Raw genomic sequence first — 25,978 nt, forward strand, 5'->3', positions numbered from 1 at the left:
GGTAAGTTGCTGGCTTCAGCTGTTGACGTGTAGATAGCTGCAATTGGATCTTTTAAATAGAAGAATTTTAGGAGCCCCGACTTTCTTGTGAATTTTGACGTTGATTCAGGGGTGGGCGCTGAGACCAACCTCTCCCTTTGGTCGACTTGAGCCCCCAAAGATGTGTCGGCTACGACTGACTTCTTTAAATGTTTCGGGGGTTTCTTGTTTTCCACCGCTCGTCGAGTTCTCCGTGACCTCATTATCCTCGGTTAGGGCTCTTAGCCCACTTCTCCGTTCGGAACGACTTTTTGTAGGTGAGTAAGCTTTGCGCTCGCACTTTGTCTTGATCTCCCTCTGCCTGCGTGTGTGCGCCGCGAGTACCCCCCTGCCCTGGCCCCGGCAGGTGTTTGCTGTCTGGATGCTGTCTGGATGCTTCTGTTTTAGTACACCGCAGTTTGGGGTGGGTCCGCTGTCCTCCGGGTCTGACTTCGGCGTTGGCTCGGATGCTCTCTGTCCCTCCAGCTGTCCTCCCAGCTGTCCTCCCAGCGCCTTTCCTCAGCTTCTGACTACAGGGTACCGGATTGGCTTTTGGGCCCCCCAGGGGCCAGGCGAACTGGGCAAGGCTCCCCTTCCACCTTCCGCTCGCGCCTGCCTCCGGCGTGTCAGCAACGGGGGCTGGCGTTGAGCGCCTTTGTGGTAGCCTGCGCCTTGCAGGGGGTTTAGGACTCGTGGCTCGGGCTCGTGGTACGGTTGCGACGACGATTTGGGAGGAGATGTCGGTGGGGTGGCGGCGACAGAGTGGAGACGGTGTTGATTGTTACCCCAGCGCAAAGTACTAAAGCATGGGTAATTTTGAGTACTAAAAGCAGAGCTTGAATAAACTGGCATAGTTTTAAAATGAATTCCTGGACCATCAAGGACTTTAGGGCTATCCAGATTGAGACCTATGTCCCACCAGATACCTAGTTATAACTCTGCTGCCAAGTCTTGTTTCTCAAAGGAGGAGCTTAGAGGAATGAACTTTCACTGCATATGTTTTGCATTCTAGCACCCTATAACTATAGGTATAGTTCTGTTTGAAGAAATTAACAATAAATGAAAGCAAATGACACAGAAAACAATTGGTTAGGGAACCTATTGAAGAGAACCTATTGAAGAGTTTATTGTAGTAGGACATCAATTTTTGGGCAGCAGGTTTTACTCATGAAGACAATATTAAAATGTCCAATACGGTAGTAGTTGCGGTCATGCATGTCTGTGCCAATGTCACTCTTCTATGGAAGTGACGCTTGGAACCGCATTTAGGCGACACTTGTGCTTATTGATGTCAGTTCCTTTCTTTCCAAGCCACTTGATCCAGATCTGGAGCTACCTCTTGTCTCTTCTCAAAACACCTATTCTTTTCAAATTGATAAAAATACAGTGTGCAAGGTAAAATGTCACCTCCCAAGATTACAGGCTTTAAACCTTGTAAGGACTGTCACAAACAAATGCCTGTGATAGCTCCTCATCAGTTTGCCTGGGGTCAGGACATGGCTCCAAAGCCTGTAGGGACATTAAGGCAAAGCTCTCGGCAGCCAAAAGACTCCACATCGTGTCCAGTCAAAGGGGAGGTCCAGTGTCTGTTCATCGTTGCAGTCAAATTCTTCAGGTAAGTTGAAATATAAACAGTCCCCTTCCTGCCACTCATGAATTCCGCGCAAGGAGCAAGCGTGTCAACGTCTCTCCCAAAGCCATTCCCTTTGTAGTCTATTCTGACCCATGTCCGAGGCAACCAGAATTTCCCAAGTCAGCAATGCAAAAAACGAACAATTCTGGGAAGCCATGCTGGTAGTCCCTTTGTAACACTACTGGCTCCCTACTACTGGCTCCCTCTGGGACACCATCAGTCTCCAAGGAAATGCAAGGACGTCCACCTGGGACTCCACCGGTGGGTCTGTCTTTGGTGCCAGCAGGACATCAGCTTTGTTGCCGACTCCGATTCTGGCACCACAACCCTCACCAGACTATGGAGTACCAGCAATTTAGTAAACACTGGTGTGCTTTCTGACTCAGTCGGCTTTGCTCTGACCTTGATTGATGCTGCTCCAACAATTATTGGACAGAATGCTGAACTAATTGAACATTCACCCAAGTCAAGAGATTTGGGTTCAATCCATCATTCTTTTACTCATCATGCCACCCAGTTTGACTCAGCCATATGCTAATCAGTCCTGACCCTGCTCCTCATGGGAACAGTCCAGCCCGAAATGCCAAGCCAGTTCCTCCCAGGACCGGAAACAAACTTGATTGAGGCCTCTTGGGCCGCAACTGATGATAAACTGCCCTTGCCTCAAAGAGGACTCAAACTCTGCATACTTTATGTGGAACTGATTCTGACAATGATGCTGGAGATGAATACCATATACAGATGACAGTTGATGCGAGGACCTTCAGGAGGTCAGTGGAATGGGCACTTCACATGACACTGGGTTTGTTTCGCTACCATGCCTGACATGGAAGAAAGTGATTCCTTCGCAATGTTCTCGGAAGTTCTTGACCTCCAGTTACCAACTACGGAGGTGAAGACTAATGTCTTTATGGAGGTGCTTCCACTAGCACAAATAAATACTGAGCTCCTACTTGGGGCTCGGGCAACCACCTGTTCTGGGCCTCCAATGAACAGACCGCGCAATGCCACCATCCAGCCCCAAGTGATACAGACTTTTTGAGTCAGCACCGCATGCCTGAGCACCTAGTGGTGCAGGTGTCAAAAATCAAGGGAAACCCTAATGCATTCCCTACTACACCACCAGACAGGGAATCGAAGCACATTGAAACTTAGGGGAAGCACATGTTTTCCTGAACATGTTTGCTACTACATTCTGTTAATGCCTGCTGCTTTTTGGAGTGTTCTTCCTAGGCTCTTTGGGACTCCATTGCACAAGTTTTACCCAGTGTCCTTGACAACTTGCGCCATTCTTTCACCAGGCTATCCAGGATGGCCACAATGTGACTAAATTTACGATCAGCTGTGGATTAGACATCACCGATTTCTTTGGCTGGCCTAATGGCACCAGTGTGGCTTTCAGATGTCACGCCGGAATGAGGTTCACCGAGGTCTCCTGTGCCATTCAGTCTACCCTAATGGGCGTGCCCTCTGATGGCATTTGCCTTTTTGGTGCGAAGGCAGATTCTGCCCTTGAGCATTTTAAAAATAGTAGGGCCACTGTGCGCTACTTTAGCCTGCCTGCCAGCCACACCACTCCAGATGCACCCACATTTTTGCTCATTTCATGGCCTCCAGCAAAGCCACCAAGCTCAGCCTGCTCAGAAAACCCAAAACCCTTTTCATGGCCACAGTGTGGTACCCATAGACCACATGGATAACGGACAGAGTGCAGCACAATCTTCTGCCGTAGCCTCAAACCTCTTAAGTTTGTGTTTCAGGGCACACAGCCACCCTGTTGGAGGCAGTACCTATTATTTTTAGCCAAGATGGCAGGCGATAACTTCGGAAAATGGCTCTAAGAGATCGTCCAGCTGTGTTATGCCCATCTGATTTCCAGTGTAGTCTTGGCTCTTTATCAGCCTTCTGAAGCTGGTGGGCCATTTGCTTGGCATTGATGTTCTTCCTACCTTTAAAGAGAGGTTTGTGCAGGTGTTGATGGACAACACCACAGCCATGTGGTGTTACAACACACACAACTCAGTGGGTTGTGGACCCTGTCTCAGGATGCACTGCACCTTTGGAAATGACTGGAACACCAGGGTGGTATACCACCTGTTGCTATCTCTAAACTCCAGGGCGGACATACTCTGCTGCCAACGCCTTGAGGGTCTTGAGTGGCAGTTACATCTGCAGCTGGTGTAAGATCTCTTACGTGAATGTGTAGAATCATGGCTCAGTCTTTTTGCCACTGCTGAGAATGTGCAATGTCAGTACTCCTGCTTGTTGGAGTTTCCAAGGTCTCTCTCGTACTCTCGCTTTCTCTCGGAGAAACAAGTTCTGCCTAGATTGAATCTCCGGACTCCTCAACACTTTTATGCTAACAACCGCTCCTGCCTCAAGTTCTGAAGAAGCTCAGAAAATAACGTACCCAAGTTGTTTGGTTTGGGAAAGAGAGTAAGAAGTCCAGAACTCCTAAGCATCTGTCTTCTGCTCAGGCTACCGCCTCAGGAAGCTCTTCTGTCACAGCAGCAGGTCAGGGTCCAGTACAATCTTCACCGCCATTTTTAGAGTTTGAGCAGGGACAGCTAACTGCATTCAACCTCCCTTCTGAGGTTGTTGATGTTATCTTGATGGCCCGGCATCCCTCGAAAAAACCTGTATGCACCTGCCTTTGCGGCAGGTTCGTGATTTGGTGCGGCACTCAGCAGACTGACCTACTTCAAGCCTAGCTATCAAGGGTATTGCTGTTTGTATTGTCCCTAACCTAGCAAGGACATGCTTTGGGGCTACCAGTTTTTTTAAGCAGAAGGATCAGCCCCCTTTCATTGAATCACCTGTTCTTATACGTATTTTTGAAGGGTTTGCAAGATTTGTTTCCACCTTCTCTTTATCATTACTCAGTGAAAACTTAACTTGATCCTCACTGTACTCTATCTAACCCAGATTCCTGATTAACCAGCCCATATTCCCGGTTCTGTAAACTGTTGTCTGTTCCACCTAAAATGTCCCTAACATAGAGATCTGCACACTGATCAGATGTAGAGCCCAACAGCAAATTGACTTTAGGCAGCCTAGAAAGCAACTAGCGTCAGCACGCAAAAGGCGCCTATATGTAGTTTCATGCGTCACTTCTGGAGCATAATTACATTGGCGTGGAGCTGCACAATGCCACCTACCAGCGTGCAGAGATACTGCTCAAAGTTTCCAGATTCAATCTGATGCCTGAGGAACATTCAAAAGGTGAGGAATCTGCAGTCATAATATTGCCAGAACGAGTGTTACCAAGAGTAAGTAACTTGTAATGTATTGTGACGTGTAAAGCTGTGAAACTTTTTCTGTTTAATTATTCACTATAAGGTGTTTACTTCGGAAGGAACATGGTTAGATGTATATAGCTCTTCAGGAAACTTTTAATTGTTTTATGGCCGTTTTATTTCTTATTATAGGGTTTAGCCTGTTTGAGCATTCAAGTTTGTTTTCACATTTCTTGATTCAGTAAAGCCGAGTAATGCAAGTTCAATAGTTGCTCTGTATATTAATCTTTACATCTCTTTCAGAGGAATCCAATAAGAAGCATCCTTTCCCCTGCCCCACCACTTACCGCACTGCATTGACCTACTACCTGGACATCACCAATCCTCCACGTACTAACGTGCTCTATGAGCTGGCACAGTATGCTACTGACCCCAAGGAGCAAGAACATCTCCGCAAAATGGCTTCTTCCGCTGCCGAAGGAAAGGTAAGTTCTTGTTGAGATATAACCCCATATTTTCTGCAGATGAATTTCATAAAGATGGAACAAAAGTTTTGGTTCCGTGACTGAGAACGATACAAGGTGGCATACAGTAGCACTCAAAAGGGAAAGGATTATAACTGTTCATTATCATCAGGATAGAGGGGAGGATGCAAATCAGAATGTAGGTGAAGAAAGTGCCTGCTTTCTAGACAGCAAGTTACCATAACAACAGCAGATCATTATCTAAAAGCAAGAAAAATGAATTGCCAAAACTGGCACACATACAATCAACACAACAAAAAAATGTTATAACAGCAGGTCAAAGGTGGACTGGGTTAAAGCCACCTCGAAGGGGTTCCAAATCAATGTGTTTTATAGTCTGGGTGTACTCATGTTCTGGATTGATATTTATTAAATCTAAAATGAAAGACCATTATGACGAGAGATCTGTCTTGCAGGGGACCAGTTCATAAGCATTATCCCTCACTTTGAAATCTTTCTCCTGCCTATCCGTGTCGGGCCTGATGACTGGAACCTGTTCTTGTCTCCAGTTGACTACATGTTGTGCAGCTCACCATTGCATCCTGAACTAAGAATGTGTTTGTCTCTTTAGCCCACTGTAGATTGAGCAGGACCGCCTCCAAATCCCACCGACACCCTTCAGGTTTTGCCTTTTCCATACACATGTGCCAGCCAACTCATAACACTTGTAACCCAGTTCTGTGTGGTGCTGTTGCTCATAGAGGCTCAAGAAGGATGGTATAGGGGTGCTATATATTTTGCTGTACTAGTGCAGTTTAAAACCTTTGACATTTACAAGCATTGCTGCTTTGTTTCCGGAACTGTTTCATAAATTACAATCATGGCCACTGGAACTAAGCAACAGCTGGAAACCAAACAATTTGGCAGAAATGAATAAATTATGCAGCACATTACGTAGCAACAAAAAGTAACTTCTGAAGCTTAAGGTGGCAAATTATGTGGCAGCATTTCAACATTTTAGCATTGAAATACCTTATTGATGTCTATCGAATAATTTTTCATCACTTGTACCAGTTTAACACTCACTACAGCTGTCAGCAACTGAAAGATTACCAGTAAACCTTTGCAAAGTGTCTGCCACTGCACTTCACGTGTGATGCTTTTTTAGTAATGTTTGAAACACGTGAGATGAAAACAGAATTGTTAGTCTGCATCATAGAAGCTTCATTGTATAGTCATAAATATTAAAGTAATTCCAGCTGTGTGCATGGATCCCAGAGCACTTTTCATAGTTGAATTGTCCATTGAAATATCACACGTGGTATCAGTGTCCTTCTGTCACTATGAGCAGTACCCTGTAGTAGCCTAATTTGTTTCTAGGAAGTAAAATGATGAACCCCCAATAAAGTTCAAACTCAGCATTGCTGCATCTGATTTGCAAAAAAAGGGGCAATCATGTTTAAAATGTATAAATAAATGCAGCCTGATAGGCTTACATTGAAAACTGATTAAAAACCCTGTCTCTTTAAGATGCCAGGAACGTCCCCTACCCATGCTGCCTTCTCCTGGCAGTTGCCTCTTAGAATCAGTTCTTTTTCAGGATTGGCAGTGTATTGTATTGGTTTTCCAATGTCTAACCATACCCAACTGGGGAGGCGGGCGAGTCATTCACAACTTCAATGAAGATTGCTACAGTGCAGAACTACAACTACTAATAAGACATTTTCTTCTGCTGGTGGTTGGTCTTCTGTAATTATATGTCTTCATTAAATAGATTAGGTCTGAGTAAGTATGCACAGTGTGGCAACATTTGTGCTGTCAGCAAAGTGCAGCAAGTTCTGAAGTTAAAATGCATTATGATGTATAACTAATATTTAAAGTACAGGTTTTTAAATTATATTTTGAATTCTATTTTTTAGGCTTTGTACCTCAGTTGGGTTGTTGAATCCAGAAGAAACATATTAGCAATTCTTGAGGATGTACCATCTCTCCGGCCTCCAATTGATCATCTTTGCGAGTTGCTACCACGCCTCCAGGCCCGTTACTATTCCATTGCATCCTCCTCAAAGGTGAGTCCCCAGAGATGCTCAAAATATGGGTACAGGAGGTGCTGCAGTACCCACTGATAAACATGTAGGAGCAGTAATAGCAAATGAGCAATAAAAAGGTCTTTGAATTTTGTTCTCTAACAGCATTTGATGTGTCTGAAGAACGGTCAAATGTTAAGCAGTTTGAGACAAACTGCTGTCAAATATTTTGACGCAGGTCTTCCTTTGTTTTATTTCTGTGGGCTGCAAAGTAGGGTAACTTTGTGCATTGAACTAAGTTACATTTCTACTGGTGTAGAAGAATGTGTGAAAAAGGAGGGAATAATATGGCAGAGACTTTCTAATTCATATATAAATAAAAATATGATTGAAGAAAGATTTCAGTAGGTTCAGAATAAAGCAAGACAAATTAATTAGGCTTTGGACGATGCACGCAGTTAAAACTGCTGTGACCGATAATTTTTCCTTTTTAAGAATGCACTGTCTTCACAATTGCAAACCCAAAACACTTTAACTTTTGTCATCAGACTTAAGTGTAGTATGGTATTGGAATATAATGCCAATTACCTTACACATTGACACTATGTTAAAGTGTTGTGTAAACAGTGAGAATGTTACTATCCTTGTGCAACATAAGATTGTGTTTAACTTACTTCTTCAACATTGGATCTTTTATATGTTCACGTGCTTGCACACTTCCTCTTTGTCAGTCTGGGAAGCTGTATACAGTGTAAAATATAAAGAGTACTTAAGGGATGACTTATAAGTATTAAAAAGGGAAGGGCCAGTCCTGGCAACAGGTTTATTTTGCCTTGTAGACATACAAAACTGTACTGCAAGCTGCAGTGACGGGCATGAGACATGTTTTGCAGTGCTACTTTAATGTGTGGGTGCTGCTTCCCACTTGTAGCATTTAATTTACAGACCTAGGTACATGTAGTACCACATACTAGGGAATTAAGTAAGTTAAATATGCCAGTAAGGTCTAGGCCAATTTTACCATGTTTTAGGGAGAGAGCACAACCACTTTACCACTAGTTAGCAGGGGTAAAGTGCACAGAGTCCTAATACCAACAAAAACGATCACAGCAATAGGTTAGTGTTCAATATCGCAATCTGTCTTTAAGAGCCAGGAACGGCTGGATTACACATTGATTTTAAGATCCAAAACCAGAGGGGCCTCCCATAAATCAGCGGCAATCTACCCTCTACTAGAGCCTCCTCGTGTAGTTGGACCAATCTGGGCGCAAGGGAGCCCCTCCGTGCCTGGAGTCTTCCTGGTTGCCAGGTCCCATATGAATGGTGTGCCCTCTTGGGTTTTGATGGGGGTCATGTGTCTCCTCCCTGACCTTTGTGGGTATCGAGGAAGAACCAGGTCATGCAGAAAACCATTCACAGGTGCCGTAGGTTGATCAGACCCAGATTTCTATAATTAATTGTAAAGCCCATTGAAGATCTGAGTGATAACATGCTACACACTTCAAGGTCCCTTCCTCGTCTCGGAGTGCTGTTATAGGCAAGTGTTTTGTTACAGTGTTTAGTTTACAAGCCAAAAGATGGCCAGATTTGTTGAACATATGTTCCATGCTGTCTGCAACAGAGCTTCCCAAACAGATTTGGTTCTTCTTTATGACGTTTGATTAGGGATTCCTGCATCAACGTGTCTGTGACTAGTTGTTGCTCTGTCTAAATGCAAGTGTTTTCCATTCTATCCAGGTTATTTTTGCAGGGTTTTTATGGCTGTCCCCCACTGCTTTTATACATTATCCTCGGACTGCTGCCTTGAATGCTTCCCATTTTATTGGTACTTCCATCATCATGTGAAGTAGCCTTGAATTTGGTTTGCAGGGGCATCTCACTAGGCAAGGTCCTCCAACATGGAGAGCTGAAGGCTCATGGTGTGGATGAGTGGAAGGGCTCTTCCCCAAACAAATGTATTTGTGGGTCATTATCAGATATTTTCCTGCCTAAGTAGTCTGGTAAAGAGGCTTGTGAACAGTGTTGTAGAGCAGTCTATCCTGGGTGACTATGTCCAAAAAGGGGACTTTCCTACAGTAACCCTGCAAGACAGTATCCACAAACAGTATCTGTCGTTTACTGCCTTCCAGGCTATGTTTAACATAACACTGCTTTCTATCACTACTTTGGAACATCCAGTTCCACAACAAGATGATTCAAGCATGTGAATCTATGAAAGATACCAGTACTGCAGAGCTAGTTACTAGTAAGTTACTATTTCATATGTTTCTGTAGTAGGCATCATCTAATCAAAGTGGCTGTAGTTAGTCAACTATTCCTTTCAAATCCAAAGAACGGAAATGTGCTTACAAGTCTAATTGGAAAATTGTAACAATGGCCACTGTAGTTGTGTGAGCACATTGATAATTGGGGAAGATAAACCAGATTCTTCACACGCTAATTTACATGGAGGGGAGGCACATTTTCTGGATGGAGAAATAAGGGATAAGGGTAGCTGCTGCACATAAATAAAATCTTAGTTTTGCCCCCGGACCCCCTTCCACACTAGTTCTTATTAAAATGAGCAAAAATCTTGTCTTGGCCCCCTTCTCGCTTTGAATTGCTAGCTTTGTCCCATCTGCATAAAACTGAAAATCCAACCCTGGTTAATGTAACATTTACTATTAACCATAAGGTGGACAATGACCAAAGCCTGTAACTAAACTCTTTAACTTGTGGGCAAAAAGTCAAGTTTAACCTGTTGCCTGCGTTTCAGTAAAGAATGACTTAATTAAGGCCTTATCTATCTCTCAGATACAGCCTATGGTGTCTTCTTGCAACTAAAACACATTAGTCAACTGTAAGGAAGCTAGCTGATCCAATAAAATGAAGACTGCTGGCTGGCTCAGAGCAATATTTCTTTAATATCTATTGAAGCTGACTCCTTTCCTTTGTTTGGCTGCAAGCACATTGAAATAGGGTGAATCATCCGTTAAAAGGTCTGTAATCTTTTCTTTTTAGCCATAAGCAAAAGTATTTCAGAAGCTTTTCCTAGTACCTTACACTAAAGACTAGTTAAAAATCATCAAAACTCTGGTGCTTGAGCCGTAGCTACTAGCATCCAGTCCCTTGATGGAAATTGATCAAGTTGGGAACTAGTTTTGTCGAGGTGTTATAAGCCAATTAATTGGCCTGAGGTGCAATAAACAGTAATACACATGGCAGCCATAACGTTTTTTTCAATGTTATGGCTTTATATGATGAATTGTAGGGTTAAAAGTTTGAAATACCAAGTCATTACTATTTTTGTAATACTATAAAATACGGTGAAAGCCATCATTGCATTAGCATAAAATGAAGGATCAGAATCCAAAAACAATATTGATAATTTTGCTGATTGAGATATTTATTATTGCGATCATTTTGTATTTCTGCTTTAGGTTCACTCAAATTCTATCCACATTTGTGCAGTGGTTGTGGAATATGAGGCAAAATGTGGCCGCACCAACAAAGGAGTAGCCACAAATTGGTTGAAAAACAAGTTAATCACTGACAATGGTCACAAGTCCACCGTCCCAATGTATGTACGGAAATCACAGTTCCGACTGCCATTTAAGTCCAGCACACCTGTCATAATGATTGGACCTGGTACAGGGATTGCTCCCTTTGTTGGATTCATCCAGGAGCGCAGCTGGCTCAAGGAACAAGGTAAGGAATCTGAGCTGTGCCCTATTTTTAAGTTGATATGTAAGCGATTGAAGTGACCCACTTGGCTTTATAGGAGCAGTGAGTCCCTCGAAGAATAATATACCGCATATTGGCACGTTTCCTTTTGATTTTATACATGAGCAAGTTTCATCAAACCTATTTGAACGCTTTATAGACCCATTGCTTGCGCTGTGTCATTTGATCACTGTGCTTTCTAGCCCCTGCTCTACTTCTTGTCTTCACAGCACTATAAATGTGTTTTAAACTGTATGTGGGGATTTCTTTTTTTTTTTAACATAATTCTAGTTTTTGAGTAAAAGAAATGAAGTGTTTTTTAGCTAGCGTACAGTGGCTCAGTAGATGAACATTAAACCCATCTTGCTTCTGTGAATAGTCTGCAGAATGTCCAATTCCGCATCGTACTACAGTCTTTGTAAAGCAATTCAAAGTCTGTACTTGGGGCATGTAGTGAATTGCGTTGGGACTTCAAACTTTTAAAAAAGGTGCACACACACAGAACTCTTGAAGCCTTGCAGCAGGTACATGTGTGCATTAATCTTCAATTGAGTATTAGTATGAAACTTCAGTTTTGAATTTTGATTTGAAAGTATTGAGAATCTTTGTTTCTGCCTAAAATGTAAGTCTCTTTCATGCAATATTTATTTATATTCATAAACTTATTATGGGCCTCCCATAATACAGAATTGTTACTAGGTGTCCTTAGTGCTCGTTCCCATATACCTTCTCCCTTTAAGATCATTCCTCATCCATCAAATGCTCTTTTTATTCTTTTGGCGGAGGTTGTTCATTATTGCCTTGTTGATTACTGTCTCGTTCAGTGCTCTTTCCTGAGCCTTTTAAATCAACCTGGGAATGAGAGCTATATGCAGTGGATGAGACGAGCCTTGCATTGTTACCAGAAAGGGACAAAACCATTCGGTTCCACAAATGTTTTTGTGAAACTTTTTGCGAATGTGTATTTCCTTAACTCTAACAGCCATAAACATGTTTTTCTAAGCAGTTGTTATCAGTTCTTATGGGTTTCTTATTTGGGATTGTTTTTTCCTTGGAGGCTGAAAAGGAGCCTTGTGCTGCAGACCTCACGGCTCACATTTCTAGCGCCACATGGCATCTTTTGAAGGAAATATTAAAAACTCAAACTTGGCAATTTTGGGCATTCTTTTACTAAGCAGGACTTTGTAGACCCTTGATGCCAAGGTTAAGGCCAGTGCTGGCAGAGCATAACTTTTTCATTTAGAATCTGTAACCATCCCTCTTAAGGTACTAATTTGATATTGGATCAGGGAAGGTGGGCTCTACGTGTTGATTACTAAAATGGAAACTGAAACAAAATATCCCAAAGTATACAGGCTTCCACTTGGCATCCGTCATATCTTTTTCTAGGTTATACTCAATTTGCCTACTATCTATCACAGAAATGTTTGAAATAGAATAGTTGCTTTGAGACATTGTAGACAAGTGCACTAGGGTTGAGGCAAAAGGGGGTCATTGCCTTCCTGAAATCAATTTCCAAGATTTCCTTATTTATTCTTCTTCTGTTCTTTTTGACGGAAGTTTCTAAATGAAACATGTCAAGTGCTGAAGGGGCCTGATAGATTAATAAAAAAATCTTCCTACTTTCTGTGTGTTGACCCTGCAGAATGTTTAGTGTACACATTGCCCTCTATACTTTGGTTCCCATATTACATCACAAACAAGCAAGATTTTTCTTCCTCCTCGCATTGCTTGATAGGCTACATGCTCTACAACAAGTCTGCCCTCCATCCTTGCGGCTTTTCTGACTGATTACTTGCTTAGGCTTGGTTGGGTTTCTCATTGTAGTACACCTAGGTCTTGTCTTTACAGGTCTGCTGTTTGAGCTTTAAAAGCATGATATGCGGATGGGCAAATGTTGTATAGTTGCCAAGGTTTAAATAGTTTATTTGTTGGAGGACTGCACGTAGGGATACACTTTGTCTGCTCCATTTTGAATCTGAAGTACTATGTGGGTTGTACAAAAATATTTATATAAGAATGTTTTACTTCTGTTAAGCTCTAATTGGTTTCACAATGTATATCTTATGTCATGCAGGCAAGGAAGTTGGTGATACAGTGCTGTACTACGGCTGCCGTCATGCTAACGAAGACTATCTCTACAAAGAGGAGCTCAAACGCTTCCATGAAGAGGGTGTCTTGACCCAGCTCAATGTGGCGTTCTCCAGGGATCAAGAACAAAAGGTAAATGCATATACAGGGGGACCAACAGGGTTTGGAAATGGGGAGAGGGCAAATTGAGAAAGGGGTAGGGAGGTGAGGCATGAATGGGGGAGGAAGAAGGCCAGAGAGGAAAGGATAGGAAGCATGTTTTAAAGTAGAGCTTTTGGTGCCAAAACATCTTCCTCCTATATTCAGCAGCCTGATAACTCAACAGGGTTAGGACATCCCAGGAATATATGTGGTTCATAGTTTAAACCGGACACATTAACAGCCAAACCAGTGTGCTACAGTGAATCCACTATTACATTCAACTGCGATATACCCTAGTCTGTTGCGAATCTTTACTTTTTTTTTTTCCTAAGGCCCGTTTTTAATCCCATTCGATGAAACATGCGACTGAAGAAACCTATGCTAAACTGTACATTTAATAAACTGCAGGAACTAATGAGGAGAGGAAGACTCTGCTTTTGGACTGTGCTGGTCCACCAGACATCATCCCTTTTAAGGTTTCTGCATTTACTAGAGTATTGGAATTTTCATAGATTCACATGCCTGAATCATTCCCCGTCGTCGAGACGGGAGTATGCGGTATATAAAAAAGCAATTCTTAGTTGGATAGCAAACTGAAAAGAGGCGTAGGCCCATTTCCGTTTTGCAACCCATAACCTTTGTTCTGTAAAAGAGACCAAACTTGTCCCTGAACCAATCAGAGCCCCTCACCCTCTAGAACACTCCTGAGAGAACCTTTTGCCCCTCAGATTTTCTACTGCATGTTGTGCTAGGGAGTCTCCTTTGAGCTCTGCTCAAATTCTACGTTTTCAACCTCATTTGAGAACTTTGTTCTCCGAAATTCATCTGAATTTTTACTACTCTGGTCCATCTTCAACTTCATTCTTCAGAGAATGTCTGGAAAGGAGAAGAAAGATTTATTTAGAGCCTGTGCCACTTGTTCCAAGAGGAGGCTCTATACTAATGACCCTCATACTGACTGTATTTACTGTCTATACCCGGATCACCAGGCCAAAGACTGTATGGTATGTCACACTTTTTCAAGTAAGACCCTGAGGGATAGTGAAGGGCGCCTTTTGATATGGCTTCAGAAGCTAAAAGCCAGAAAGAGGTTATCTCCAGTGATAGTGATGAGGCATCTTCCTCAACATCAAGGAGATCTCAAAAGAGAAGAAAATCTCCTCATACTCATTCCTCAGGAGAACGTCCTGAGAAGGCCCTCAAAAAGACCACTCATGGGTCTTCTGGGCGTAGTCCTTCAAAATCTCCTCAATTTGTGGAAAAGGAGAGTAAAGGACATGCTTCAGGAGACCACCATCAAAAAAGACGAGTTCTGTGCCGTCAAAATCGCCTCCTCAGGCCAAGGAACCCTTCAGGAAGCCGTCTTCAATGCCTCCTGAGGTAAAATCAATAAAGCCTACATCGTTGACGGGATCGCCGACGACTAAGTCATCATCATCGACGACGAAGACTGAGGTAATGCTAATATCAAAGAAACCATCACTGCCTATGACAGTTTATTTATTTATTTATTTATTGAAGTTTTATATAGCGCTAGCTGGACCCAGAGGTATCAGAGCGCTTCACAGCAAATATACATAGAACAACAACAAGCAGGAAATAGAGTCCGTGCAACAGTAACTTGAGCGGAGTAAGGGATGGTGATCTGGTGAGAATCAAATTGTTCAAGGTTCCGCTAGAAAGCTGACTACCATTGTCCCGTATGAGGGTCATCTTAGGCACCAGAGTGTTCAAGGAAGAAGGCTTTGAGTAGCGATTTGAATTGCGGGAAGGAGGCAGTCATTCTGATATGAGGGGGGATGGAGTTCCAGATTCTGGGGGCATTCCCCGCAAAGGATTTATTAGATGTTTTTCGCTTCTGTGATTTCAGAGGGATGAGTAAAAGTGTGCTGGAGCTTCTGAGGTTCCTGGACTGACCCGCCCTTTTGAGTTTAGAAGCCAGGTATTCCGGTTTGCCTGTATGTAGGGCTTTATGAGTGAGGCAGGCTGTGCGGAAGTTGGCTCTTTGGACAATCGGGAGCCATTTCAGTTCTTTGAGTGCTGGGGAGATGTGGTCAAATTTCTTTGTTCCTGTGACCATTCTTGCTGCTGCGTTGAGGGTGGAGGTGAGTGGTTCCAGGTGCGTCTTGGCCGTTCCCGTCAGCACTGCGATGCCATAGTCTATTCTGGAAAGCACAAGTGCCTGGGTGGTCTTTGGGGGGGAGGAAGGGTTTGATCTTGTGCCTCTCCGTCGATGGCGGCATCGTCAACGGTGGTGTCGACGTCGACTTCATCAGCGACAACGACGGGATCGACAACGGTGTCGTCGACGGGGACATCGACGACGGTGACTATGTCGTAGACGACTGATACATCACTACGCTTGGTATCGACGATGGCATCAACGACTTTGGTGTCGACGGAAAAGAAGGATTACACCAGTGATCACCTCCCTAAGCAAAATTACTCCTCTGGTGCCATCACACCTACTAGAGAAGCAGGATTCAGAAGAAGAGGATGATGGACCCTTTGGATACGCCAGTAGTCCCTCGCAGCTACATGTTAAATGTCAAGAAGATGACTATGAGGAGGGATATTGGGAGTACCAATATCCTTCACAACAACAGTATCGCCAAGGCTACCAGGAAGAGATGGTTGGCATGCCATCGTCCATGATGATGTTTCTGCAGTTTATGCTGGCAGACTATAAAAAGAGATTTCTGCCAACACCAGCTTCTCAGGAAATCCCTGCCGCGCATCCACCCTCCATCCCTACTACTCCAGTTAGAAGCAGGGCGTCGCTACAAGACCCTACACCTACAAATCCTCAAACAGTACACCACCAGGATCCTGTCACCACTGCCACTGACGATGATGACCAGGAGGAGGGGTAAATACCAGATCCTAACAAAGAATGGGATGATTACCTTATTTCATCACCGGCATCTCCCTCACCAGTACCTGTTGATTCTCCGCCGGTGGACATCTGCAAATTCCATAAGTTAATGGAAAGGACTGTGAAGAGGTTCCAGCTTCCAGTGTCTACGACACAAACGTAGTGTTTCCTAAATGATTTTAAGGAGCCATACCCCAAGTCAGTTCGGGCTATCCCAATTGTTAGCCATGTGTGGGAAGAAAGCTTAAAAGTCATGAAGGCACTGGCAACAGTTACTTCTGTGCTCGCCAGATTGGAGAAGAAATATGAAGCTCCTTTAGACGCAAAAGCTTGTTTACTGGGCCATCCCAAACCAGATTCCGTGATTTCTCAAGCGGTGCAACAAAAATCTTAAGAATCCCTCAGCACCTATATCAGCACCTCCTGGCAGAGAGGGGAGACTCTTAGACAATGCAGGAAAGAGATTTTCATCCATGTCTGCTCTCCTAGTTAAGGCTGCAAATGCCCTTGCCATTCTGGGCAGCTATGATAGGCAGATGTAGTATGATATGGCACCTTACATAGACCTCATCCCAGAAGATAATAGTCAGGAGGCAAAAAAGATTCTTAAAGAGGGAGAAAGGGCTTCGGCTGAAGTCATTGACTGCATGATGGATATCGCGACCACGGCCTTCAGGTCGCTTAGAGGAGTGGCGGTTCTACGGCATCATGGATGGTTAAGAGCGACTGCTTTTAAACCAGAGGTCCAAAATAAAATTCTGGATCGCCCCTTCGACAGGGAGGATTTGTTTGGGAAACAAGTGGATGAGGCTCTTCAAGGTATCAAGAAAGATACAGACACTGCAAAGGCCCTAGGGACACTACAGTACCGTAAAGTGACTTTTCAGGGGGCCCGGGGTAGAGGCCAATCATCCTATAAAGGAAGTTACTAGCAGGGAAGATACCCCTCTTATTCCTCACCGTCACCACCATACCGTCAACAATATGGTCAAAAACAGGCAGGGAGCTATGCAAAGACTGCTCCTAGGGGACGAGGAGGTCGTCAAGGAAAGGACAATGGTAAAGACAATGACAACCTTCTGAATCCGGCTCCGTGTATTCCTTCCCCTCCACAAGTTCCCTTGGGTGGAAGAGTTGCTTCCCATATTGGCAGAAAATAACGAGGGACAGATGGGTCCTCAATATAATACAATTCGGAAATACTCTAGAATTCCTTCAGTTCCCCCTTGTACTCCACCGAGAAGTCAAGAGGTCAAACGTCTATTTCAGATGCGTCGGGAGATTCGAATAATGCTCCGAAAGGGAGCAATAGAACCGGTGCCGATCTCCCAGAAAGGAAGGAGGTTTTATTCCTGTTTCTTCTTAGTCCGGAAGAATGCTCTCCAATGGTGTCCTATTCTAGACCTGAGATCTCTGAATACGTATCTCAAGAAGCAATTCCAGATGGTTACCCTCCAATACATTCTGCTGCTCTTAAACCCAGGGGATTATATGACCACTCTAGACTTAGAAGAAGCATATTTTCACATCCCCTTTCATCCTTCCCACAGGGAATAACTTCGGTTTGCAGTAGCCGGAGACGATTACCAGTTCAAAGTACTACCATTTGGCCTCAAATCAGCCCTGAAAATGTTTACAAAGTGTCTGGCGCCAGTGGCGGCTTTTCTCAGGAAGCGAAGACACCAGGTACCTGGACGACTGGTTGGTAAAAGCGCCATCAGAAACTTCAGGCCACAACGGCATGCATACAATTGTTTGCTGAACTGGGGCTGACTTTAAATGTAGAAAAATCATCCCTTCAACTCTCAAGGAAGATCACGTTCCTGGGGACGATTCTGGACACCTCAGTACACAAGGCATTTACCTCCATAGAGAGACAACTCGGTCTCATGTCTCTTTCCAAGAATTCCGCAAGAAAAAAGTATCTTTCAGTATGCAGTTACAAGTCGCTACTAGGGACAATGTCCTCTTGCATTCCTCTCGTTCCTTTGTGCCGACTAAAAATGCGTCCGTTACAGGAAGAACTGGATCGGCAATGGCACCAGGCAGAGGGATCCTTCAACGACAAGGTGAAGATCACGCAGGCTATGGTGCAAGCCGTAGCATGGTGGACCGAAAAGAGGAACATTTCAGTGGGTCTTTCCTTCCTGACCAGACCGGCTCCATTGGTAATTACCACCAATGCATCACTAGAAAAATGGGGGGCATTCCTTCGGGATCTACAGGTCAGCGGTCGGTGGACATTGAAGGAACAACAGCTTCACATCAACTTGCTGGAGCTCAGAGCAGTGGGCTGGCACTGCTGGCTTTCCTACCAAGAATACAGGGAGCATCTGTAGTAATAAGAACAGACAACACAACTGCGATGCACTATCTCAACAAGCAGGGAGGTACAAGATCACTCTCCCTGTCGCAGGAAGCCCAAAAGATATTGGAATGGGCTGTTCAACACGGAGTGTCTCTAAAAGCAGAACATCTTCCAGGAGGTCAGAATATCAACACGGACACTCTAAGCAGACTGAAATCGACCTGCCACAAGTGGGAGATCAACCAGGACATATTGCAAAGCATCTTCTTCAAATGGGGAGTTCCGATAGTGGATCTTTTTTGCGACAGCTCAGAACAAAAAATGCTGGTTCTTCGCAAGTTGGCATCACCAACGGGGATCTTGGGGAAATGCGTTTTTGATAGCATGGTCAGGTGTCTTTGCCTATGCCTTTCCTCCAATTCTCCTCCTGCCACGCGTTCTTACAAAGATAAAGAAGGAACCGTGCAAAGTAATACTGATAGCTCTGTGGTGGCACAGGCAACTCTGGTTCACAGAGTTGCTTCTACTGTCGGAGGATCAGCCGATTCGTCTGCAACCAATACCATCACTCTTGACAATGTCCCGGGGACAAGTGTTTCATCCAGACCAGAAATCGCTACTCTTAGTGGCCTGGCTCCTGAACACTGCGAATTTCAACACCTAGATATTTTATCGGAATGCAGAAATATACTATCAAATGCCAGAGCGGAAAGTACAAACAGGACATTAAGAATGAAATGGAAGAGATTCTGTTTGTGGTGCCTAGAGCGTAATATTCATTTTCTTAACTCAGCGGCACATGAAATTATTCAGTATATATTAATGTTAGGAAAATCTTCTATTAAAGTGCATCTCGCTGCGATTTCTCAATATAGAAGAACTTACTCGGGCTATCATTGTGGTCCAAAAGAATTATCAAACTGTTCATGAAAGGATTATTTCGGACTTTTCCTCTCATAAGACCACCTCCACCTCACTGGCAGTTGAACATTGTTCTATCTCAATTGATGAAGCAGCCCTTCGAACCAATTCATAGGGCGGATCTAAAATTCTTATCCTGGAAGGTAGCTCTTCTCATGCTCTCACTTCAGTCTGAAGAGTTTGGGAAATACAGGCTCTCACGATACAAGAACCGTTTTTGCAGTTTAAAGGGGACAGGATTGTTCTCAGGACTTATCCTAAATTCATTCCGAAAGTTCCAACAGATTTTCATCTGAAGGAACCGTTGATCCTTAAGAGGTTCTTCCGTCAACAGCAGCGGAAAAAGCTCTTCACTCATTAGATGTTCAACATTGTCTGAAGTTCTGCTTGCAAAAGACAAGGCCTTTCCGCAAGTCTGCCCAACTGTTTGTGGCTTATGGTGCCCCCGGGGAGGGTTTTCCTTTGTCAAAGAGGGGAATTGCCAGATGGATTTCAAGTGCAATACAATATTGTCATCAGGCGGCAGGGAAGCTGTTGAATTCACGGGTTTGTGCACATTCTACAAGAGCAGTGTCCACCTCTACTGCTTTATTTGCGGGAGTACCTATCCAGGATATCTGCAGAGCTGCTACCTGAAAGAGTACGCATACCTTCACCAGACATTACTGCCTCGATGAAGAGAAGGAGGTGGCAGTGGGACAAGCAGTACTGAGGAACCTTTTCCAGTGACGGTGAGCCCTCTTTACCATCCCTCTTTCCTTTATTTGTGACATATGCACATTTTATTGTTGTATATTGTATCATATGCAATTTGTGAAGTTTTTCTATATGTATTTATATATGAACACTGCTATTATCAAAATACATATGTTGCCTAGTTTGAGGTCGTAGGTAACAAACAATGTGCTATGATTTACTGCTCGCTAGTCTGATTCAGGCATGTGAATCTATGAAAGCTCAAATACTGGAGTAAGAAAACAAGTTACTTACCTGTAACTGTAGTTCTCCAGTATTGGAAGCTTTCATAGATTCACATGCGACCGACCCTCCTCCCCTGAGAGGCTCACCTTGGATTTAGCACGAAAGGCGTCTGAGGCACAAGTGCATGAAAATCTGAGGGGCAAAAGGTTCTCTCAGGAGTGTTCTAGAGGGTGAGGGGCTCTGATTGGTTCAGGGACAAGTTTGGTCTCTTTTACATTACGAAGGTTATTGGTTACAAAAAGGAAATGGACCTTGGCCTCTTTTCAGTTTGCTATCCAAATAAGCATTGCTTTTTTATATACCGGAGACTCCCGTCTCGACGACGGGGAATGATTCAGGCATGTGAATCTATGAAAGCTTCCAATAATGGAGAACTACAGTTACAGGTAAGTAACTTGTTTTCTTTCAGACCACAGTTCTGATGCCAGTCTTCTCTAAGGTATCACTGTGAACCTGATACTTTTATGCCTTCCCCTCTATCCTTTCGAATTGTACATTTGAAGTTTACCTGTGCGAACTCTATCAAGTACTAAATGTAGAAGCCAGCATTCAGTTTGGCTTTTTATTCTTGCATCTTGTCCAAGACGGATGAACCCTTCCATGTAGTAATGTTTAGAAAAGGTTGGCAGGTGGTGTCCACAGCGAGGTTGATGTGGGGGAAAAGGAACAGAGGCGTAGTGGTGGTCGAGGGGGATGGAAGAAGAGAGTGAGCTTAGAGAGGAATAGGGCGTGTTTGACTCCCAATAAACAATTTTTTTTCTGATGATGTTGAAAATGAGTGAATTTATAAAGATCGTAAGTTATCCTAACATGGGTGTCGTGGAGCGATCAGGCCAATGAAAAGGATGCAGCTCGAATGTATTGCAATAGCCGTGTTTTTCAAAGACTCGCGCAGCTTTGTGATTGCTCTCCCTTCTTAAATGGGAGGTAAGAGCATTCCACAACTAAGGAGCCAAAAAGAATGTCTCTACCTTCTTTCTGAGTCCAGTTTATTTGGAGAATAGTAAACAAGAAGCCATTTGCAGATCGTAATGGTGGACAAGGAAGACAAATCTTACATTTTTCAGTTATGATTTATGGGCATAGCTTGTAGTAGGCTTGACGAGCCATACAAGTAGTTTTAAACTGAATTATTTTGTTAAACTGCAACCAATGTAAAGTTTTAAGCAAGGGAGAGGCAGGATCATTCTGTAGTAGGGGATCTCTGTGTATAGTCATAATCTAGTGAATAGTCCTGCTCATGTGCGTGGACCCCGGCAATCAAAAATAATCTCTTAAGCTGTCAAAAAATTGCAGAACTGCAAAGACACTTAAGAGATAATTTAAAGACAAATAATGCAGCCTGTATTCACAGGCTACACTGTCCAGTACTTCAACTAGAAATTCCACCAAAAACACACACAACAGCACAGCCTGCCCAGTTTCTTCCATAGAGAAACTTACCTCTACCAGTAAAAGCCTCTGGAATGATAGAGAGGACGGCATGGACAGACAAGCCCGATAGGCTGCCATTATGTGGCTTAAATAGGATACTGTGCCTTCAAGAGAACTTTCCAGAACTTCTCCCAGTATCCCAGAATGCACAGCAGGTCCCACTTACTTTCAGTTCTTTTTTCCGGCTCCTGCTAACAGGACCCTGGTGCATTGAGCTCTCCCTTTTTCAAGGGTTTATTGGATTTTGTGCACTTTTTGACTTAAAAGTGTCTTCATTTTGTGTACTTGGTGTTTCTCTTCATTCCTGGGTATCTGATCAGGCTTTTTAGGACTCTAAAATGCCTGCTCTGTTCGACAAGTGCCCTGCATGTGGAAGGAAGAAGGCCAAGTCTGATCCACACGACGTCTGCATACTCTGCCTTCCTGAAGCACATGTTCCTGAAGGATGTGACATTTGTCAGACCTTTACAACAAGGACCCTGAGGGACAGGCTGAAGATTAGGCTCCAAGGCCTAGAGGAGAGACGACTGCAGGGTGCAGGTGGGTCTGGGCAGGCTGGGAAGGATCCCTCGGCCTCTGCTGAGGCCTCTGGGGGGCTCCCCAGAGGCAGGAAGTCCAGCAAACGATCCTGGTCTCCTTCGACGTCGATTGCATCGACGACGACGTAGAGAGGGATGACGACGGTGTGTTCCCCATCTCCCCGGGGCTCCGGGTCGAGACAGCGTGGAATGTCGATGTCGAAAGGCCTGAGTAGACCGCCGTCAAAATCACCGTCGACGGCGTCTTCGTCGTCGAGCCATCGACGTCGAAGAAGGACCGGCAGGCATCGACGCTCGCCGTCGAGGCGACACCGCCGTTCGCCGTCGAGCAGACATTCGGCATCGAGGGGATCCTCGACGTCGAGGACTGCAAGGAAGCGGTCGACGAGGAAAAGTCGGCGTTTGTCGTCGAGAACTGACCGCTCGTCGTCGAGGTGGCGACGCTCGTCGTCGAAGAAGAAACACCTGACGTCGAGGAGACGACGTTCGACGCCAGAGTCCCGGGGTCGACGTTCGACGCCAGAAAAACGACGCTCGACGTCGAGAAGGAAGAGATCGGCGTCTGGGAGCCGTTCTGCCTCCCCAAAACGGCGCAGAAGGAGTTCTGGCGCCAGAAGTCAAGCGGGGTCTGGTGGAGGACGCCGGAGGCGGCGCTCACATACTGGAGGGGCTGGTTCGCAGTCCCCTCCTCCGAAGAAGTCACCGGGCTCGGTGTACTCGGAGGTTTATACACCGCCTCGGCCTAAATCACCTCCTCCTCTACCTAAGGAGGATCCGCCCATTAAACCCCCGCTACCACCACTTCCTCCAGCGGGGCAACCACGCCACCATTTCCGCCACGTGGGCCTGCCCCTCGGTCGGAGAGTCCTCCGGTTCCTCCGCCACGGTCGGTGTCACTGCCTCGGCTACCTACACCACCTAAGGGGACCCCAAAACCTAGAACCCAGGATAAAGCACGAAAGACGCCTCCACGGAAACCTACGGAGCGTCCACGTACTGGGAGATCGCGATCACGTTCCAGGAGGAGGGAAAGATCGCGCCACCGGTCTTCCACGCGGTCGAGACGGCGCCACAGGAGGCACAGGTCTCGTTCACAGACAAGGTCCTCAGGGACCAGGGACTATTCTCCGACGTTGTCGGAATCACCAGAGACAAGGGTTTCACCAATTGATGATCTGGTGTCTTTTCAGGATGTCCTTTTAAGAGGTGCAGCAAAACTGGGCATCTCATTGACGGTGCCCACGCCCAAGACGTCGGTGATCTTTGAGACGCTGCACCAGAAGCATCTGTCCCGGCCATTGCTACCACTGGTACCGGGCCTGGAAGAACCGGCCATGGCCCTTTTTCTCACCCCGGCGGTGACCAAGGCTGCCCCCTCGAGGCTACAGAAAAAATACCGGGCTCCCAACTCGGATCCGGCCTTCCTGAGGATGGATCCTCCTCCGGATTCTGAGATTGTGACGGCAGCGCGCAAACAGCATGCCACCACTACATCGTCCACAGTTCCGCCAGATAAAGAATCTAGGTGGCTGGATTCGTCTGGAAGAAAGGTTTGTGGGACATCGGCAACTTCCATGAAGGCTGCGAGTGCCACGGCCTTGTTGGGGCGATATGATCGAGCCCTCTGGGAATCCCTCCAGCAGTTTGTGAAACATCAGCCCCGTGAGAAGAGGGAAGATTTCCAGGAAGTGTTGAACGAGGGGATGTTGGTGGCGAATCAGGTCATCAGTGCTGCAGCCGATTCTTCCCTGCTGGCGGCGCATGGTTTCTGCCATGGGATTAACCAGCGAAGACACGCCTGGCTCTGCCTCACGTCGCTAAAACCTGACGCACAACAAAGGGTTGCCAATCTCCCATTCTCTGGCGAAACCCTGTTTGGGAAACATGCGGATGACGAAATGGCCCGCATGAAGGCGGAGGCTGAGACGCTCACGGCTGTGGGTTTGGAAAAACCCAAGGATAGTAAGAAGTCGTACCGCCCGTTCCAGAGAAGGTTTGGTGGACAGGGCAGAGGGCATGGTCAGTCTTCGGGACAACAGCAGCAGCAGCAACAACAGCAGCAGTTCCGAAGGCCGTTCCAGAAGCGCCAGAAAGGCAGAGGAGGCCACCAGTCGGCAACGGCGACTAAAGACCCGGCCGGGTCTAGGCCCTGAGCGCTTACTTCCCCTAAATCCGTTACCCACTCCGGTGGGGGGAAGCGTTCAATTTTTTCTGGCAGGGTGGAGAAAAATTACTCAGGACAAGTGGGTGCTGAATATTGTTTGCAATGGATACAGTCTTCGGTTCACCAGCCTGCCTCCATCGATCCCTCCGGTCAGCTCGCCGTATCAATTGCGCGAGCTCCAGGCGGAGGCCGATATCCTGTTAAGGAAAAGGGTGATAGAAGACGTACCTCTGTCTCAAAGTGGAAGAGGTCTGTACTCCAGGTTCTTCCTGGTTCTCAAGAAGGACAAGAACGAGTTCAGGCCCATTCTGGACCTGCGACAGGCAAACAAGTGGATTCGCAGGGAAAAGTTTTGCATGCTGTTGTTGCATCAGATTTATCCTCAGTTGCAACAAGGGGACTGGCTATGTGCTATAGACCTACCGGATGCGTACTTCCATGTGCCCATTGCACACAAACACAGGAAGTTCCTGCGGTTCCAAGTCGGCGCCAATCACTATCAATACACAGTACTCCTATTCGGACTGAAGTCTGCGCCGAGAACATTCTCGAAGTGCATGGCGGTGGTAGCGGCGCACCTGAGAAAGAACAAGGTGTTCGTCTACCCTTACCTGGACGATTGGTTGATCAAGGCCTCCTTCTTCTCGGAAGCACAAGCGGACTTCCAGAAGACGTGCGTTCTCTTGAACAAGCTGGGGTTGCACATCAACATGTCCAAGTCTGTCCCGACTCCGGTCCAGTGCATACAGTACTTGGGAGCCTCCATCAATACGCTGTCAGCAAGCGTGTCTCCTTCGGAGGAGCGACGGTTATCGCTCCTTCGGAAGGCTCAGGCTCTTATGACCACTCCATCTACAACAGTGAGGACGGTGTCTTCTCTACTGGGATCGATGGCCTCTTGTATCTTCCTGACGCCACACGCGCGACTGCACATGAGACCGTTGCAGGAGTGCATGGAGGACCAGTGGGATCAGAGGAAAGGATCTTGGGACGACAGGATATGACTGTCTCTGCATGCTCTTCAGTCTCTGGAGTGGTGGTGTTCAGCGGAGAATCTCCTGAGAGGGGTTCCCTTCCACAAGGACATTCCCACACAGACTATCGTGACGGATGCTTCTCTCCACGGTTGGGGGGCGCACTCCGGAGACCTACAGATTCAAGGGACGTGGTCCCCGACGGAGTCCACGTACCACATCAATTTCCTGGAACTCAGAGCTGTTCACTTGGCGCTGAAGGCCTTTCATCCGTCCTTCCAACAAGCAGGGGGGCTCGAGATCGCGCACTCTGTCGCAGGAGGCGCAGGCGATCTGGCACTTGCTTTTGGCCAGAGGACTGACGATTACGGCTACCCATCTGCCAGGTGTGCAGAATGTTCAGGCGGACGCACTGAGCAGACTGATTCAGGAAAACCACGAATGGGTCATAAACGACGAAGTACTAGGAG

General features: G+C 45.6%; 1 protein-coding gene across 3 annotated transcripts in view; it reads left to right on the top strand.

Moving 5' to 3' along the window:
* The window catches only part of POR (cytochrome p450 oxidoreductase), a 479,949-nt gene that overhangs the window by 425,854 nt on the left and 28,117 nt on the right, over positions 1 to 25,978 (top strand). For all 3 annotated transcript variants that reach the window (XM_078679631.1, XM_078679630.1, XM_078679632.1), the window contains 4 exons: positions 5,191 to 5,372; positions 7,271 to 7,420; positions 10,798 to 11,065; positions 13,158 to 13,303. In XM_078679631.1, the coding sequence (XP_078535757.1) occupies positions 5,191 to 5,372; positions 7,271 to 7,420; positions 10,798 to 11,065; positions 13,158 to 13,303 (746 nt within the window). The remainder of the gene's footprint in view (positions 1 to 5,190; positions 5,373 to 7,270; positions 7,421 to 10,797; positions 11,066 to 13,157; positions 13,304 to 25,978) is intronic.

The sequence above is a fragment of the Lissotriton helveticus genome, chromosome 3_1 (genome assembly GCF_964261635.1).
Source record: "Lissotriton helveticus chromosome 3_1, aLisHel1.1, whole genome shotgun sequence".
Lineage (NCBI taxonomy): Eukaryota > Metazoa > Chordata > Amphibia > Caudata > Salamandridae > Lissotriton > Lissotriton helveticus.